Source organism: Muntiacus reevesi, chromosome 20 (genome assembly GCF_963930625.1).
Source record: "Muntiacus reevesi chromosome 20, mMunRee1.1, whole genome shotgun sequence".
Classification (NCBI taxonomy): Eukaryota; Metazoa; Chordata; class Mammalia; order Artiodactyla; family Cervidae; genus Muntiacus; species Muntiacus reevesi.
Genome location: NC_089268.1, coordinates 25,353,823 through 25,373,136, shown reverse-complemented (window position 1 = coordinate 25,373,136; position 19,314 = coordinate 25,353,823). Strand labels below are relative to the sequence as shown.

Here is a 19,314-nt window from a genome sequence, read left to right as displayed (position 1 = left end):
TAGTTAAAAGAAACTTTTGGAGAGAATGGATAGGTTTATAGCCTAGATTTTAGTGTTGTTACATGGGTATATGTGTGCGTGCATGCTCAGTAGCTTAGTTGCATCTAACTCTGTGACTCCATGAACTGTAGTGAGCCAGGCTTCTTCATCCATGGGATTCTCCAGGCAAGAATACTGGAGTGGGTTTTCATTTCCTTCTCTAGGGACATGAATATATATGTATCTCTAAACTCATTAAGTTTTATACACGAAATATATACAGCTTTTTGAAATTAAAAGACGCTTACTCCTTGGAAAGAAAGTTATGACCAACCTAGATAGCATATTTAAAAGCAGAGACATTACTTTGACGACAAAGGTCTGTCTGGTCAAGGCTATGGTTTTTCCAGTGGTCATGTATGGATGTGAGAGTTGGACTGTGAAGAAAGCTGAGCACTGAAGAATTGATGCTTTTGAGCTATGGTGTTGGAGAAGACTCTTGAGAGTCCCTTGGACTGCAAGGAGGTCCAACCAGTCCATCCTGAAGGAAATCAGTCCTGGGTGTTCATTGGAAGGACTGATGCTGAAGCTGAAACTTCAATACTTTGGCCACCTTATGCGAAGAGTTGACTCATTGGAAAAGACCCTGATGCTGGGAGAGATTGGGGGCAGAAGGAGAAGGGGTCGGCAGAGGATGAGATGGCTAGATGGTATCACCGACTCGATGGACATGGGTTTGAGTAAACTCTGGGAGTTGGTGATGGACAGGGAGGCCTGGCGTGCTGCGGCGATTCATGGAGTCGCAAAGAGTTGGACACGACTGAGTGACTGAACTGAACTGAACTGATATACAGCTTTTGAATGTCAATTATACATCAATTTTTTAAAATATTAAGTTCTCTTTTAAAAAGGCAATACCAAGTTGGCTGCTTTGAATTCTTTGAAGCCTAATGGAGAGAATAGAGGCATAACAGCATCTCAAGATTAAAAAAACAGAACAAAACAAAGAAAGCCTGGAATGAGAAAAGGCACAGATTCTTTTCTATTTCTATAAAAACAGCAGCACCTTCTGGTATTTCCCTTTCAGAATTCAGGCTTTAGAGGACTGATCTGATACAGTTGGTAATTTTACTTAAAGACCTTCCTATTAAATAGATTCAAACTATTTTTGAAGAACAGATGGTATAGACTAGAGGAAGAGATAAACACTGTATGTTAAACATTTTATTGATCAATTAAAATATCATAATTTAAAATGTTGATTCTACTGTGGGAATTATGCATGTCTGTCTGTGATGGAGAAAGACACTGAGATGGTGTATGTGGGGAGTGGGTTGGGAATTTATTGTCCAAAGTTGAAATTGGACTCTTCCCATGAGGTGAGAATGAAATGAGCAGCCTCCCGCCCCCCCCTAATTCCAAACACACACACACTAGACAGGCAGATGGCTCTTCTTCAAGGTGTAAGGAAGCTGGCTTTCAGTCTTGAATCATGTGCCTCGGGGTGCTTTGAAAACTGCCTATTTTTAAGATCAGCTTGAAAAAAATGATAGAGTAGAATAAAGAAACCACCTGTGTGGATTTGAAGAAAAAGTCAAGCTATAAAGTTAGCAGCGCTTTGCAAAGAATAGAGTTTTAGAAAAACTGCATCCTTATCTTCTAGCACTTCTTTGTTCTGCTTTTTCTACAAGAGCATGAATTCCTGATAAATGAATATCAGCATCTCTGTAAATTAGTGTACTTGACATTAATTTTCATTAATGCCAACCTTTCATTCCTATGAATTACCTATGTGTAACAATTTCCATTCCATTGTAAACGTTCTTTTGTTGGATGTTTTCATAAATTGTGAGAGATAGAATATTTGGGTAAATCATGAGATTCACCAAACGCTAACCAACTATAAAGGAGATAGAACATCACCAATCATTGTGTACATATGTATATCTAAGTATGTAAAATAGTTACTTTAGAGACAGAAACATTCTTTTCTTTTTCAAAAAGAAAGATTGGGTCATTTAATAGTGATTGAAATGGTATTGAAACTTATTTTTCCATTGGTTCACATATTTATAAGAAAGTATTGGAGCTAAGACTGAAGCTTGTTAATTATGGAAGGTGCAGGAAAATAGCAAGCCTGCAAATAGCCTTGTATGTTCTACTCTGCCCTTGTGTGCCATCACTCTCCCTTTGAGGTCAGAACCATGTCCAAAGTTGGTGTAGGCTGTGTTCCTGACAACAGCAGGGTTGTGATGGAAACTGTCTTCACCACCCAAGTTATGGGCCTGATACAGTGAATCCCACACAAGCAGTGGGTCTGCCTGCCCCCAATTGTGCCCCATTTTATTCTCAGGATCTGTGTCCTTTGCTCTTGGTCTTTTCCTACAGGATTTAGATGAGTGTCAGACCCTTGGAATGCTACACAATAGTGACCTTGATTCTCTGACTTTGCCGGGGGAAAAATTGAGTTTAAATCTAGATTGAAATTATATGCAATGCTATGGTAGTCAGGTCATTTCTGATACAGAAGAAGACTTCACCTGCCATTAGAGATATCTGCTTTTCATTTGGCTCAGGCTTTCTGGTCTTAAGGGTAGCTATGCATTTACAGAAGATGAATGCTTGTTTTTTTTTTTTTTGTTTTTTTGTAGTTGCCTTGCTTTTGATACATGGAGAAAGTTGGGTAATTCTTTCTTAGTATTAATTTTCCAGATATTGTTTATAAAGGTTTATCCTTCTTGTTGTCAAAATACAACCCTTTCTTTCAGGGGTGAAAAATCCCAAGCACTGTTTGGGAAAAAAATGCTAGAATAAAGATGGCGGGATGGTTAGTGTTTGATGGATGAACAAGTGGAAAGAGGGTGTAATTCGGAACCAAGAGGCACTACCCCATGGCTGGTCCTGAGCTCCTTTGGGGGCAAAGCAGTCTTTAATTACATCTGGTACTCATTAATTCTTTTTGGAGTCTCTTTCCAGATCTGTTCCCCCATCAGCCTCCCATCGAGCAACAGAAATTCCAGATGGTTCCCTCCATATGCCAGTGCTCATTCTCTTAAGTAGGATAGATTGGTCACTGACAGAGCAGGATGCAGGAGTATTGGCCAAGTCAAGCCAAGATGAAAAGCATTGGGCCATAGTTACATTAGAGATGATCCATCATTCATGTTTCTAAATGTGTTGTATGTATAGCTGCTTCTGAATGTTTTCTCTGAAACACCTTGAGTAATTTTCTGGAAAGCATGGTACTTCTAGACAATGTAGCATATTGATCCTAACTGTCTACACCTGGAACAGAGTGAGATCCTCTAGAAGCTGTCATTATAGCTGAGAGTCATTTTGGACCTGATCTACTCTGGAGCCTACTTTAGCATGATTTTTTTTTTTTTTTTTGTCTGCATGAATTGCCATGCCAACTGTCATGTCTGTTATTGTAATGCAAAGAGGATTAATTGATATGTCTTTATAAGTCATAGGTTTATTTCATTTTTGCAGAATTTTGTTGTAATAATCACATGGACAGACTTTCCATTTTGAAGTTTTGAGAATGAAGATGAGGTCAATCTCCATATAATAAAAAATATGCTATTTCAAGTATATTACCTTGTATTTATTTATCTGTCTTCATCTGATGAAGGGAAACATGTCTGATTCATCTTTGAATTCTCACCACTCAGCAAGATGTGGCACATATTGAGGAAGGAAAGGAAGCAAGAAAAAAGTGTGACCAGATGGATCCAGGAAATTTCAAAGTGCAGTTGGCATTGAAAGAAATAAGAGTAGTGTTTCTACTTTTGTCTTCATCTTATTCTTTTCTTCTAATGGCTGTCGGATTTTACATGTATGTGTGTGTGTGTGTGTGTGTTCACTCTTTGGTGTTATTTTTTGAGCACCTACCAAAGTCTGGGTATGTTCTATGTGCTCAGCAACTCAATGTGACAGTGACAGGTATAGTCTGTGTTCTCATAGAGCTTGTAATAGTTAGGCTAACTGTGCTTTGTGCACAATTTATTGGTGTTTTTGGAAGGTAAGACAATTAGGAAAAATGTCTTCTAAGGGGAAATGTGATAAAGTCCAAAGGGAAGATTTTAAATTCCATGTAATTGTCACATTTTAACTGAAAGGTATATTCAAAAGAAGCCTAATATCATCTTGTGTGTGTGTGTGTGTGTGTGTGTGTGTGTGTGTGTGTATTTTGTGGTTGAGAGAAAACATTTATTGAAGAAGTTAAGTTACTTTGTACAATCAGGTTCAAAAGTCAAACACTGGTAGAATGGGCCACAGATTGGAAGAGACAAAGGTTATTTGTATCGAACTCTTATATTTAAATGTGTTTGCTTGAAGTAATTTTTGCCTTGCTTTTGAAGTCACATTAAGTTATGAACTTATAAAACGTATGTGAAACCTATAACATTCTCTAGATATTTCACTCTTTTGTTTGAATGTGTGAAAAGGAGTAGATGTGAAATTGAAATACATACGTATTTTCATCTGTTTAGTCTGATTATTCATTTTACATCAGTCACTGATAAACTCTGGAAATTTGAGGTGTGTAGGGAACTCAGCAGATCTGAGCAACATTTATGGCACAGCTTTATCTTTGATGTCATAAGAAGCACTAGGAATTTCTTAAAAGGGATGTTGTCTTCTCCTAAGGAATAACAGTGGGAGAAAAGACATAATTATGTTGAGGATCAGCCCAGTGATAGCTCCTTCTTTATAAGCAATAATCATGTAGTTATCATATTTTTTTCTTTAATGCTGTGTGTTATAAGAAGGTCCAGGGTATCACTAGAGAGTGAAAGAGAGAGATTTCCATAGAGGCATGGTAGATCCAATGTGGAGACTTACTAGCAGATCTAAAACTTTGTTGCTTCCGATGGATGAGTGTATGGTGCAGATGCTGTTGGATCATCCTCACATCCTGAGAACCAGCGTTCTACTATTTAACTGAGACACGAAGGGAGGGAGAAGATGTGTTCAGGAGAATTTAGGGATCAGGTCTAGAGATGTCACACTTCAACTCTGCCTACACTTTATTGGCTACCCTGAGTCACATGTCTTCATTTAATTGCAGAGTAGTGTGGAAAAAGTAGACTAACTATGAACCCAGGAATAAAAGAGAAATGATTGGTTTACAACCCTGCAGTGTCTGCTACAGGAAGGTGTGGTGGTCTTATCCCTTGGACAGAAGGCAGGGACCAGAGGAGACAACTCCTGAGAAGTCAATTTGGGGAGCAGGGCCTTAAGAACAACAGGGTGCATTGTTTTCTGGAATCAGATGTGAGATTATGTTTAAAAATTCCTTAAATATGAAACAGAAACAGACTTACAGCCATAGAGAGTAGACATGTGGTTACCATGGGGGAGAGGACGCAAGGGAGGGAAAGATTGGGAGTTTGGGATTAGCAGATGTAAACTACTATGTATACATAATGGATAAACAACAAGGCCCTATTGTATAATACAAGGAACTATATTCAGTATCTTCTAATAACGTATAATGGAAAAGAATAAGAAAAATCACAGATATGTACACCTAACTGAATTACTTTGCTGTATACCAGAATCTAACACAAGACTGTAAATCAACTGTATTTCATTAAAATAAATTTCAGAAACTCCCTTCAAAATCTTTGCATGTGTCAGTGATTATAGTATTAAGATGTAAACAGAAATGCTTATTTGATATCTTCAATTTGGGTTGAATTACTACTGAACTTTAGAAAGTAACACTTACTACTTTGGCACACATGAAGCAATTATTGTTTTAAAAGCAGATTTTTATTCATGTATTACTCTATTATCACTTTTAAGCAAAAACCAATGTTTCTTTCCCCTGAAGTTATATGGAAACTACTTTTAGAAAGGTGAGATGAAGACTAATGGTTTCAAGTTGCCCCATGAACTCTGTGAGTTCATCCAGCTAATGAAAACAATACAAATAATGAATATATTAAGCTTTTATTGAGCATGTAACAGGCACTTGGTTTTCTTGGTGGGACTGGGGGATTGAGATTGTCTTACTAATACTCTTCAGTACTTTATATCTATTGATTCATTTAATCTTAACAAACATCCTATGAATGAAGAGATATTTTTATTATCATTCTCATTTTATAGATTAGAAAACTGAGACACTGAGGAGTAAATTGTTGGCCCACGCAGCTAGTCAGTAGCAGCTTATTCACAGCCAGATAGTTTGACTTTAGAGTTCAAGGTCATAAAATGTGATTGTCTACCTTTCAAACACAAGAGCCTAGGGAGGGACAGGGACAAAGGGTGTGGAGCTTATCTGGACGTTTGCATTAAAGCAGGCTTGGGGTAGTGTCAGGGGACGTTTGACTTTAAGGAATCCAATATGTTGCCATTTCTCAAGGATTCTCTGTTCCTTATCAGTTCCTATTTGAGGAACAAGTGAAACCGCACTCTGTTCCCAGGACTGAGGTCATAGGATGAGACATGTATGAATCCCCTTCAGTGACTCTTTTCAGCGTCAGCGACCTTGTATGTATTAGACTATCCATATTGTGGCTATTGATAAAATTTCATCCTGTGTAATAGCTGAGTAATCATCTTACTAAAGATATATAAACCTGCATTTCTGCTAATAAAGCACTCTTGCTCCATCAGAGCTTGGGTCCCCGTGTCTTTCTCTCTTTCTTTCTCTCTCTCTCTCTCTCCCTCCCTCCGGCTCTCTCTTTCACTTTCTTATCGTTGACTCTGGACCACCAGGTTCCAGTCCATTAAAGGATGCCAGCAGGGCAGGGTTAGAGTCATCAGCAATGCCTTTGGCCATGACCCTTGGTTTTCAAAGTAGTGGAAGAATGTTTTCATGACACCTTCTCTTTTCCTCTGCCTCTTCATGAAAGCCTAGCCTTTGCAAACACTTTGTTCTTCCACTTTCTGCCCCTACCTGGCCCAAGCAGCAATGCAAGCAACTCCCGAGCTGCCTGGAGAACCCAGTATAAGTCACTGGAGGAGAGGAGGCAATTCTTGTCTTGGTTACATGTCTGAGCAATTTCTTTTCCTTCTGCAGACAGGACTATCCTTGTGGATACTGATCTTCCACCCCTCAGAGGCCTCTACGTGATGGGGACTCTAGAATTCCCTGTGGACAGAAGCAACGTTCTAAGCATGGCCTGCATGCTCATTGCTGGTGGGGAGCTGAGAGTTGGTGAGTCAAGGGCAACAGGACTGGGAGCAGAGAGAGGCCTTGGGAGAGGATAGTATCTCTAGCAGGTTGCTTAAGGGGGTCTGGGGAAGACTGAGGCAAGGAGGAAGTTTACTAGCCAAAGTTCTCCCCAGCCAGCTTTGGACACAGACAGAGGTGACATTTGTTGGTCACTCCTGTCCACCCACTGTATGCAGTCATCTGGCCCCAGGGTCCTCATGCTCATTTTAGGGCTCTTTTTGCCTCCACCAGGCCACACATCAATTCTCCATTTAGTTCTCTGAGTGAGAATTTACCTGTGGCTTACTCTTCCAGAAGATCTTGTAGGATGGCAACCCAGAAGAGAATTTCAGTCACTGTTGTAGTGCATATCCTTCAGAGAACAGACCTGGGAGCCAAGCTGATGTGTTCACCCTGGGACAGTAGAGAGAGAAACCTGGGGAGAAGGCAAGCAACTCACTTGTCTCCCACTGCCCCACAAATTCATGAACTCTTCTGTCTAGTTATGTTTTATGACTCCCTAGGAAGCTGATGGAAGGGCCAGAGATGCAGTGGAGCTAAGAGATGAGGGTCCTCCCCCTGGGAATTGAGGGATGGTGCAGGAGAAGTGGATCTGGGATGATGAGTTAACCAGGTCTGATACATTGAGAGTGTGAAAATGTTAGACACTCAGTCGTGTCTGACTCTTTGTGACCCCATGAACTGTAGCCCACCAGGCTCCTCTGTCCATGGATTCTCCAGGCAAGAATACTGGAGTGGGTAGCCAACTTAAAAACATGAGTTGTCTATTTTATATATAGTATAATGTAGTAGTATGTATATATCAGTCCCAATCTCCCAATTTATTCCTGCATGTTATCACCTGGTAACCATGTCTATTTTCTATATCCATGACTCCTGTCTTGTAAATCAGTTCATTTGTGCTTTTTTTTTTTTTTAAGATTTCACATATAAGGATGGACATATGCACATTACTATATATAAAATAGTAACTAATAAGAATCTGCTGTGTAGCACAGAGAATTCTATGCAATACTTTGTAATGGCCCAGGTGAGAAAAGAATAAAAGAAGGAGTTCATTATTTGAATGAGAGATAGAGGCGGATGCATGGAGTTGGTTGTCAGAGAGCAGCATTAAGTTGTGTGTGACTGGGACACACTCATTACTGGGAAGGACCTCTGGGAATACCCAGATTTCACTCTCTGTCCTCCCTCGTCTCCTGCTCATGCTACAGTTTAGTCAAACCCAACCTGAACTCCGAGTCAAGGAGGGATCACTGATGTCCTGTGTGTGGGTCAGCTGCGTCCCAGGGCAGTGAGCTGAGGAGGGCAGTGTTTGGGAGTGAGGTTTGAATGCTCTCTATCACATTCACTGGTGGAGAATGGTTCTTCTGTTAAAACAGCCAAAGATTCAGCTTTATCCAGCTTCATTATGCCAACTGCATTGTCACCTCTAATTCCTACTCTTTCTACATGTACTACCTCAAATACAGATCTCTGTGTTATACACTTGCATAAGAATTGTTTTGTTTTCACCTGGGTTTTAAGGAGATGCAAGCACAAGATTTTTTACTCATCTCTATTTCAATCCATCTTTCCACAGTGAGGAAATTCTTTTGGCTCCTGATCTTTTCCTCCCAGATTGATGTCACTTGCTCATTGGTTTAATATTCTGTATCCTCATCCAGTTAACTGATTGAAATATTAAATAAAACTGAGCCTTGTTCCCATTACTGGAAAACTTATTTTAGGTTGACATCCTCTGTTGCTGAGAGAGGTCTTTTTTCATAATATTTTTTAGGTTTCTGAAGTGACTGATTACTGTAATTCAAACTTGCTGCCTGGAAATTTGTACCTTAGAAGAGAAATAACGCAGTGGCACTTTCCAGTTTTGACTTATACATTTCAAATCCTATTTTTATTTTGTCCACTCCCAACTACACTTTCATCTGTTGCTAGACAATGGCATGTTCATTTTCTCTCTGCTTGTCCATGTGTTCCAGGCCTAAAGGTTGATTATCCAAAAGGAACCCATCTGCCCAATCCTGTGTGTATGATGCCTGAAGGGAGACTTTCAACCCATCTGTCCCATTCTACCACACCCTAAAGAAATCCCAACATGAAATAGATAATAAGACTAGTTAGCAAAGAAACCTAATAGATGTGGGCATTGGCACAGAGCACTGCCAGAGACTGTATGCTATCCAAGTCCCAGCACCATGGAATTATATTTCTTGGTGGTCCTGCTTTTAAGGCAACTGGTGCTGGCAAAAGGTACCAATTGACTTTTAGTAGGGTGGAATCATAATCCTGCATTAGACGGGAAGTTTAAGATCAAAGCTCCGCTTCGAGGGCTACAGCCACATCACAAATGCCAAACTCAATTTCATTCTGTTTAGTGGTTGTCTCGTTAGTCTGATAAAACACTTAAGATAAGCTGAAAGTATTTCACTTGTTTGTCCATCGTATCATTCATCATGATTTTTGCTCACTGTCTACCACGTGCCAAGTTCCATGAGAGGTTGGATGTACAGACATAGAAGTCATGAACCTGGCTTTCAAGAGCTGTGTCAATAAAGCAGCAGAGACAAACAAACAAAATCATAACTGAAAGTGTCACCTCTTCCAAAGTGGAGAGGGATTAAAGATAAAAGAAGAGATCTGAAAAGACACATATTTGTGGACAAGCATTATACCTTCAGGAAATTGTAGAAAACGAGTATGTCTGGCTTGTAGGATTTATAAAACGGTGGTAGCTGATGAAGCTTCTTGGCCTTATGCATTATGTTAAGGAGTTCAGGTTTTCTTGTGAAGACAGTGCCCTGTCACTGGATATTTTTAAGCAGGGAAGTGACATTATTAGATCCAGTCTCAGAGCCATCACTTTTGGCAATGCAGAGGATGTACTGGAAGGGGCACAGTGAAAAGTGAGAAGGCTATAAGGTGTTTCAGAAAAGAAACTGTAAAAGATTGAGTGAAGATTCTTCCTAAAGAGGAAGAATGAGTTAGGGAAGTACTGAGGAGGTAAAAAATTCCTAGAATCGAGTGGCAATTTTGATGTGAGGTGAGAAGATGATACTTCCTAGGTTTCAGGTTGGGAGATCTGGGTCCGTGGCAAGGCTAGGACAAAACCTCCCTCCCACTACTTTTTAGTTGAGTGTGTGTGCCAAGTCACTTCAATCATGCCCAACTCTTTGTGACCCTATGAATTGTGGACAACCAGGCTCCTCTATCCATGGGATTTTCCAGGCCAGAATACTTGTGTGGGTTGCTGTGCCCTCCTCCAAGGGATCTTCCTGACCCAGGGATAGAGCCTGTGTCTCTTATGCCAATGTCTCCTGCATTGGCAGGTGGGTTCTTTACCACTGGTGCCACCTGAAAAGCCCTTTCAGTTGAGTGACTCTGGCAAGTTACATGAGCTATTTCTGCCTCAGTTTTCTTATCTCTAAAATGGGAACAATAATAATCATGCTTATTTTATCAAGTTTTATAGGAACTGAGTAAATCAATAGGGTCACAAAGAGTTGGAAATGGCTTAGCAACTGAACAACAACAGCAATGACAATAGTTATTTATTAAAGGCTTCTTTGGTGGAAGTGCTTGAACAGTGTCAGGCACCTAATAAACCTTTAGAAACAAATGTTAAGTTTAGGTTTCAGTGGGATGTATAAGTGGTAATATGTAGAGGGCAAATAGATTAATGAGAAAGCACAGAAGAGAGGGCTGTGCTAAATATATATATTTGAGGGCCATCAGCCAAAATATGAAATCAAAGCTGTGAGATAGAGAAGGCTTTTAAGGGTAATGGAGGAAGCTGGGATCAGGAAAGAGAAAGGAAAATAAACAGCTATAAAGATAGATGGACAGTGACAAGAAAATAATGTCTTGAAACAAAAGGAGAGATTTGCAAGAAAGAGGGAGTGGTTAGTAGTGTGAGATACAGCAGAAAGAATAAAATCAGGAAAGTAAATTGACCATCTTATTCTGGCTTTTAACTTTTTTATTTTTGTTGTTTAGTCACTCAGTTGTGTCTGACTCTTTTGCATCCCCACAGACTGTAGCTTGCCAGGCTCCATGGGATTTCCCAGGCAAGAAAACTGCAGTGCATTGCCATTTCCTTCTCCAGGGGATCTGCATAACCCAGGGATTGAACCTGCATCTCCTGCATTGGCAGGCGGATTCTTTATCTGCCACCAGGGAACCCCTTTTTTTTGTTTTTTTTTTTCCAATGGCTGTCAAATATACTTTTGACACAAAATGTTACTTTGCATGTTGAACAAAGAAAAAAATTTCCTGAAAGACAGTAACTTCTAATAAGTTTAATGCCACTTATCTATTCTTTAACAACTTCATGTTTTGGCTTAAAATATAGTCTTAAATACAATTGAACGGATTCAATCTCATATTTGAAAATGAACAGTTGTCTCTATTGAGTGATGTCATCAAACTTTTACATGCTTTCTTGAGTAGCAAGCTTTCTATTGGACGATAAAATGGAATGAATCAGTAGGTTTAAGGAGAAAGTAGACTTACCCCTGTCTCCATCCCCTTCCTCCTGCCTTCCCTCACTTTCTCTTTCACTGAATGCCCATTCAGTGACAAGCATTCTTCCTCTGACTTGAGTATTCAGCAGTGAGCCAGACAGATACGATTCCTCCTTGTATTCTTTTGTTGGGGGAGATAGACAATAAAATAGTAAAATAAAAGGAAACATAATTTTAGATGGCAATACATGCTCTGAAGGAAACTAAATAGAGAAGTGAACTGAAGAGAGGTGTTGGCACTGGAGATTAGGTAGTCAGTGAACAACATTCTGAAGAGTCAGTGTGACTTGAGACCATAGAGACAACGAAGAGCTAGACTTGCAAAGATTTGAGCAAAAAAGTTTCAGACAGAAGGAAGACCTGGTGCAGAAGTCCTGCGGCAGAACCAAGCATGCGCTTTACATCATTGTGAGGCAGAGCAGCAGTCACTAGCTGGAGACTGGTGAAGAGTAGGCGTGAGTTTCATGGTGTGGGCTGGATTGTGAGCTATGCTGTGTTGTTTTTTAAAGCAATAAAGAACACAAGTAAGTCCAAAATCTGCAGAAAATTGCTTTTTGTTTCCATTGTATTATCCATTTATTTATTTTTTCTAACAGTAACAGACATACAGTTGACAATGAGGCCAATGAGTGAGTGTGTAAATCAGTTCTTACAGTGTTTATATATTTATAGTGAAGTATTTGTGTGAATAGATTTTTTTTTGCTGTGAATGCTTTCCTGTATTTATTTTTAAAACAGACTCTTTTTTTTCATATAGCAAATTCCCATTGACTGTCTATTTTACCTATGGTATTGTAAATTTCCATGTTACACTCTCCATACATCTCATCCCCTCCCCAAAATAGCTACTTTTTTATAATCTCATGCATATGACTTTAACAAGACAGAAATTAGTTTGGGACCTTAATGAATGTGGGAATTCTAGAGATCTGGATTATAAATCTAGTTTAGCAACTTGTTACACAATTTCTGGAAAATTCCCCAATAGTGGATTTATAACTATGATATCTTAGACCTCAGAGATTGTGTGAATCATCTGTATCAGCTTGTAGATAATGGAACTGAGACCCACAGAGATTATTGATTGGTTCCAAGGTCTCATAGCTGGTAAAGAGCAGGACCAGAATTAGAGGTTATTTTAGTTCTTCAAATCTTTTTCCTTCAAACCTTTGCCCAAGGATTACCTTTACTATGAACATTTTCTGTCTCCATTCAGTAGGTTTTAGTGTATATTTTCTTCTGGTTCATTCTATCATTCATATCACCACTACTGCATTCATTTTTATGTTATGAAATGGTATGATCTCATGAATGTCTTCTCTGTATTAGATGATAGACTTCTTTACAATATTTTTGTAACCCTCGTATCTAGGACATAGTACACTTCTGATAACGTGCCATATGACTGACCAGTGTATATATAAATGAATGAACACATCTAAGTCTGTCTTTCAGCTTAATACCTTTTTCTTGCAATACATCCAGTCTCCTGACACTTAAATTTCAACATCTGTGAGGAAGGACTTGTAGTGTTAATGTATAAGTGACTATGTTTCCCCACCCCCATATGGGAGAAATAAATGGGGGTAAAAAATACATTGAAAAAACTGGTGATCTTGTACAAATCTAAAGTATTTTCAATCTTACCCTGTCTAGGAGAGAAAGACATAAAAATGCCTGACTCAAAGCCTGTTCAATAAACATTGGTTTGTTGAGCGCTTTGAATGTTTGTATTTCTTTGCCCAGGAGTAGCTGTCTGTACTCATCCTTTTCATCGTGTCCTTTTTTAGATGAGACATCATTTCCATGCTTTAATTTGTGTGCTTTGTTATCTTAGATATCAGTGATGTTAACATGTTATTGATCCAAATGTGCAACTCAGTGGAAAGTGTTTTAATCTTATGCATACTTTTAAAATTGCAAATGGAAAATTCTCTCGTGATAGTTTGTAGAATTTCAGAGAGGGATGATCAGTAATAATATATGTGTGTCTTTAAAACTTAACAGAAATCTCCTTGATCCCTAAGTAAACAACACATGCCCCACATTTCAGTGTCCCTGAGGACTCTTCAGAACACTGTGCCTGGCCTGTCAGAGCCAGGTCACATGATGCACTGCCTACTCACTCAGTAATTATGGTAGGAACTGGGTTTTTAGCCTAAAAGTTGTCACATATTGTTTTGCAGAGCCCATGATGGGTATTTGTCAGCCCTGTCTCACATTTGTAGCCCGGAGCCTAAGGTCATCATTAGCACATGACTTTGATTGTCAGGAAATGAAGTACTACGTGTATGGAAGTTTCATTGTTTCCGTGATTGGGACTTTCTCAATCCTAAAGAAGAAGAAAAATCCATACACAGTTTATTGCCTTCCAAACTGACAGTTCTGTAAGGCTCATTGGATGATTAAGTAATAAGAAGGAGACAAACCAGAGAAAAGTGTAGATTAAAACATATCCTCCAGCTTAAAGCCACAATACCCAGTAGTCAGACTCTTTGAGTTGCCAGAGAGAATCTTGTGGTGATGTTTGTTTAAAAATAATATATTAAATAAAAAACCCAAGCCAAACAAAAATATATTCTTTCAAGTTTATGATTAAAAATATAACAAATTAACTACACATTTCATATGTAAATTTAAGGGTACATAGATATCTTAAAATAGTTTGTAACTTAGCTAATATAGATCATCAGCCAACAAATAATTTTTTGTCTACACTGATCATTGTCTAATCAAACTACTGGTTAATAAAAAGGTGAAATCAAAAGAATGTGGCTTATAAATATTGTATTTATTTAACTACAAGGGCAAAAGCATAGAAGCTCTGTTCTTTATAGGTTCAGCAAACACTAAACTCCATTTCTGTGAGTTCCTAAGAAGATTGGTAGCCAACAGTTAAATAACACATATTTCAATATCAGATCAAGCATAGAAGTATCTGTCTATTTTCAGGTGGATATTAGTTCTCTGACAAACATCACATTTTCTTAAATGTATAGATTTTTAAGCAAAATCTATCTTGGGTTTGTCTCTACTAGACAGACTTAACAGTAACCATTTTGGTAAATAAACCTTAAACACATGCATTTTTTGTACGTCAGTTATATCTCATTAAAGCTTTAAAAAATTTGATAGTTTAGAGAAGCAGAAAAACAAGTGGAGTTTTGACCAATTTTCATTCTTTTGATGAATAAGTACTTATTGACGAGTATCCTCGAAATGTAATCATTTACTGTGTTTAGAATATGACGTGAACAAAATATGACACATGTTCAGAAAACTTCATAAAATAAACAGCACATAGTTCAACTAAACAGGAGTCCGTGTTAGTGGGAATGTAATGGGATCTCATGATTGTTTTAATTTGCATATCTCTAATGTGATTTGAGCACTTTTGAAATTTTTCTTGTCTATTTGTATTTTTTTTTTTTAAGTAGCTATTCTCTTGCTCCTTTTTAAATGATGAATTATCTTTTTTGTATTGATTTGTTAAAGTTATTTATATATTTTGGAAAGTACCTTTTGTTATATGTGTTGCAAATACCACTACATACTCTGTGGCTTGCTTTTTCAGTCTTCTAATGGTGCTTCTAGATAATTGGAAAACCTTTATTTTAATATAGTTCATTTTATAGATCTTTCCCTAGATGAACTGTACATTTTGACTGAAATATGGCAGGCAAGCATATGCTGTATGGTTTTAATCCTTTTAAATTTTCTAAATTTGCTTTAGGGTCATCATATGATCCATATTTGTGAATGTTTTATGCAAGCTTGAAAAGAATATATTTTCTTTATGAGTCTATTTCCCATCTACACCTATTATTTGTTAATTGTATTAGTCAAAACTGTTACATCCTTATTATTTTCTTGTTCATTTTATGAGCAGTTGTGTTTAATTTGACACTGTTATTTTAGGTATATCTACTTTTCTTTATAATTCTTTTAATTTTTGCTTTAGTTACTCTGAAGCTATGATGCTAGGCACATACATAGTTAGTATTCTTATGGGTGAAATGAGTCTTTTTTACTGTGGAGTATCTGATTGTTTTCTGCAAGAGGATTGGTTAAAATTACCTACTTCACTCTTTGGGGGACAAACTATAAGTGAACTCTGCTAGGAAGACACAGCCCTTTCTCTCCGGGAGTGTACTTAAAGAGGAGGAAGCCTAGTAGAAGGCAAGGCACTTAGAGTACAATTTTGAAGCATTGAGGGAAAACGTGGTATGTGTGGTAGCCCACAGAAGGCCCCTTAACACGATGTAGTTGACAGGAAGGATCCTAAAGAAGGTTGCCTCTGAGCTTGGTTTGGTCTTGTTTGGGGACTTGGTTAAGATGACTCAGTTCTTGAGGGTGGCAAGGAAACTGACAGGCAGGGGGAAGGGAGTAGTTCTAAAGGCATAAATTTGTTTCCAATCATTTGCTATTTTAAAGCATTTTCCAATGTTTGCAATTATAAATAGATAACACTGCAGAGGAGAACTTTGGGCTTTAACCTTTGCCTGTGTTCCATACTATTTCTTTAGGGCAAGTTCCTCAAAGGAGACTTACTGCAGCAGGGGGTCTGGACCTTTTTATGCACAGAAGGGGGCATCTAGTTCAAGGTCATAGGAGGCTTTTAGAAATAGACCACAGTGAAGCCAAGTTTTGAGGGGTGATTAGGAACAGGATGGATGAAGGTAGGCATATAAAAGCCTGGGGAATCTCATGGACACACAGGAGGGTAGAGGGAGCATTAAGTAAGTAATTCAGTGTATGCTGGCTTAGTCACCAGGTAAGGAGAGTCATGCTCAAAGTGTGGACTTTAAGTGTAAACTATGTTTATGTTTGATTCTACCAAAGAGTTAATAAAATCATATAAGGCCCTTTTCCCTTTTTCTTACCTTTGAAGTTCATGGAATTCATTTGTACCATATTCCTCAAATCATTGTAACAGTTACCTTTTATATACCAGAACTTACTTTCCTTCTATCTCCCCAGGTGATTTTAGCATCTGGAATATATTCTGTTTCCCCTCCATTGCCCACCATCATCCTAAATTGTGACAACTTCTCTTTATTTCTTTCCTATTCATCTGTGGCCACGTGATCCCTGATAGGATTTTTCAGTCTAAGCCCAGCTCCCCCACTTCTTAGCTGTGTCATTTCTTAAATGCTCCTTAACGTCTCTTTGTCGCCATCTCCTCACGAGAACCTAGTGATACCCATCACAGGGTTGTGAGAATTCAGTGAAATCATGAATGCAAAAACACCTGGCTTGTCTCTGCAGCATGACGACAATTTCCCCTCCACTGTGAGTACCTGCATCCATCAAGGCTGAGAATGCCTTTTGTTACAGTTTAGAACATCTCTAAGCAGCTTTAGAAAGGAAAATCAGAGAATTGCATGATTCCTAGAGCCTTCTCTTAGCTGTGGTTCCCCTCATTTAGGGGCAAAGCCCAGACTGGTGAGGGCACCTCACCTTTCTTTCTTGCTGGATTTGAACATACAATGAGGAGTTTGAACTTTAAGGCTTTTCATTGACTAGCTTCTACACATTTGAGAGACACTGTGTTTTCATGTTAACATAGCATGTCTTTCCTTCTCTTAGGTCACTCTTGCCTTCTTTCTGCTTGGTCCCTATTCTCCATCTTTCCCTTCCCCCACATCACAATGAAGAATCCAAACTCTGGCCATTTCAGATATCCAAAGATCAGGGCAGGCTGACTAATTTTGCCCAGACTTTCTGTGAAAGCTCCGCATGTGCTGCTGTTTTGGGTTGCATAATTGATTTAATCTCTGATTTTAGAGGAACGTTGAACTCTTTTTCATGGGACTCTGCATACATTTCTCTAGGGCAAAAGCTGCCCTACTTTTTTTTCTCTCTGGTATCTGTTTAGTGCTAGGCCATTTTCCCCCCAAGAAGCTAAACTACCCTCCGTGAAATAAATGAAATCACAGTTGGAAAACAGCTTACTGGACAGACTTCTAACCGCCAGATAAGAGCTACACCATGCACATTTTCTTAACATTCTCCTCCTCTCCAGCATCCCTTCTTTCTGCTCTAGCACTTCTTTGCTTTGTCTAAGAGGATACATTAGTCACTCAGCTGAGTACCTAGGTGGAGCTACCAAGTACTTTACCATCTTATTGAGAAAACAGGCTGTGGGGTCCAATTCTTGCATGCCCATTGGCCTACTGTTTGACTCCAGGAAAATTTACTAACCTCTCTGAGTCTTACTTTCAACAGTCCTTTGTAGCCAGATGGCTGTGAAGCTTGGACTATATAGAGCTAGGTATGCAGCAAGCTGGCAACTCACACTGAGCCTTTGGCTACCCAGGTATACATGGGGTGCCAACTGGGGAACATGATTTTATGCCCCTGAAAGACCATTTAGCCAAAAGAACAACCAGGCATTTTTAAGTTTCCATTTACTTCATATCATATTTGGCAGCCTCATTCTAGGTTATGTTTTCAGGCATTTCGAAGTGGAAAGACACCTTTGATAGCAGATGTATTTTGTCAACTTCTCTTAGCCAGTTTGGAGATAATCTTCTCATTAGTTGCTTCTTTAAAAATCTAATACGCCTACTAAGTTGCTTCAGTCATGTCCGACTCTTTGGGACCTTATGAACTGTAGCCTGCCAGTCTCCTCTGTCCATGGGATTTTCCAGGCAAGAATACCATTCCTTCTCCAGAGGATCTTCCAGACCCAGGGGTTAGACCTGCATCTCTTACTTCTCCTGCACTGGCAATGGTAGGCAGGTTCTTTACCACTAGCGCCACCTGGGCTTTGTAATATTTTATATCCACTAAGATATATTTTTGAAGAAAATAATCTTTGATAGGTTCATACTCAGAAACACAGTTTCAGTAATTTCCCCAAACAATTCTCTTACTGTGAAAGTCAACAAACTCTGCAGTTTAACATCAACAGGTTAAGGTCAGAAGTAATTCCCAACTGTTCATTGAACATCACAGCCTGAAGATTGTGTCCTTATGCTGTTAAAAGAATTTAGGCTTAGATAATAACCTATTATTTGTTTCATAAAACACAACACAAACAGACCATTGTTCAAATTCAGACCGTTACTTACTAGTTGGATAAATTTGGACAAATTCCTTAGCCCCTGTTCCTCATTCTGTATGAATATTTAACACTGAGATGAGAATCTTACTTCTCAGGTGTGTTGTGAAGATTAATTGCTAAAATGTATGTAGAGCAATGTGGGGATCCAACTATAGACAGTGTATCAATCAGGTTTTGCTGTAATAATGCTGGGTAACAAAGAATCCCCAAGTCTCAGTGGCTCTCAACAACAAATATTGATGCCAGACTCAGTTTGATTTGGTTCCAGCTTGGTTTTGTTTGGGTCTGCTGCATATGTTTCTTCATTCACACCCTGGGGGCTATTTAAGGAATTCTCCATTCATGGCAGGAAATATTATTATAAAAGATCAGATGAAACTTGTCCAGCATCTAAAGCATCAACTCAGAACTGGCATTACTGTCACTTCTACCCAAATTTCATTGGCCCAAACAAATCATGTGACCAGGCTCACTATTAATAGGTCAGGAAAGTACACCCTGCCTTAAAAAAAGTGAATATTTGCTGAGCAGTAATCCAGTCTCTTTCAGAC

The 19,314-nt window shown here is 38.8% G+C and overlaps 1 protein-coding gene across 11 annotated transcripts in view; it reads left to right on the top strand.

The window, feature by feature from the left end:
* PKHD1 (PKHD1 ciliary IPT domain containing fibrocystin/polyductin) overlaps positions 1-19,314 on the top strand; it is a 432,300-nt gene that overhangs the window by 269,893 nt on the left and 143,093 nt on the right. For 10 of the 11 annotated variants that reach the window (XR_010660007.1, XM_065912087.1, XM_065912089.1 and 7 more), the window contains one exon: positions 7,016-7,153. The exons of the other annotated variant lie outside the window; for it this stretch is intronic. Coding sequence is in view for 9 of the 10 variants with exons in the window: in XM_065912087.1 (XP_065768159.1) it covers positions 7,016-7,153 (138 nt within the window). In the remaining variant the exon portion in view is untranslated. The remainder of the gene's footprint in view (positions 1-7,015; positions 7,154-19,314) is intronic. 11 annotated transcript variants of the gene reach the window in all.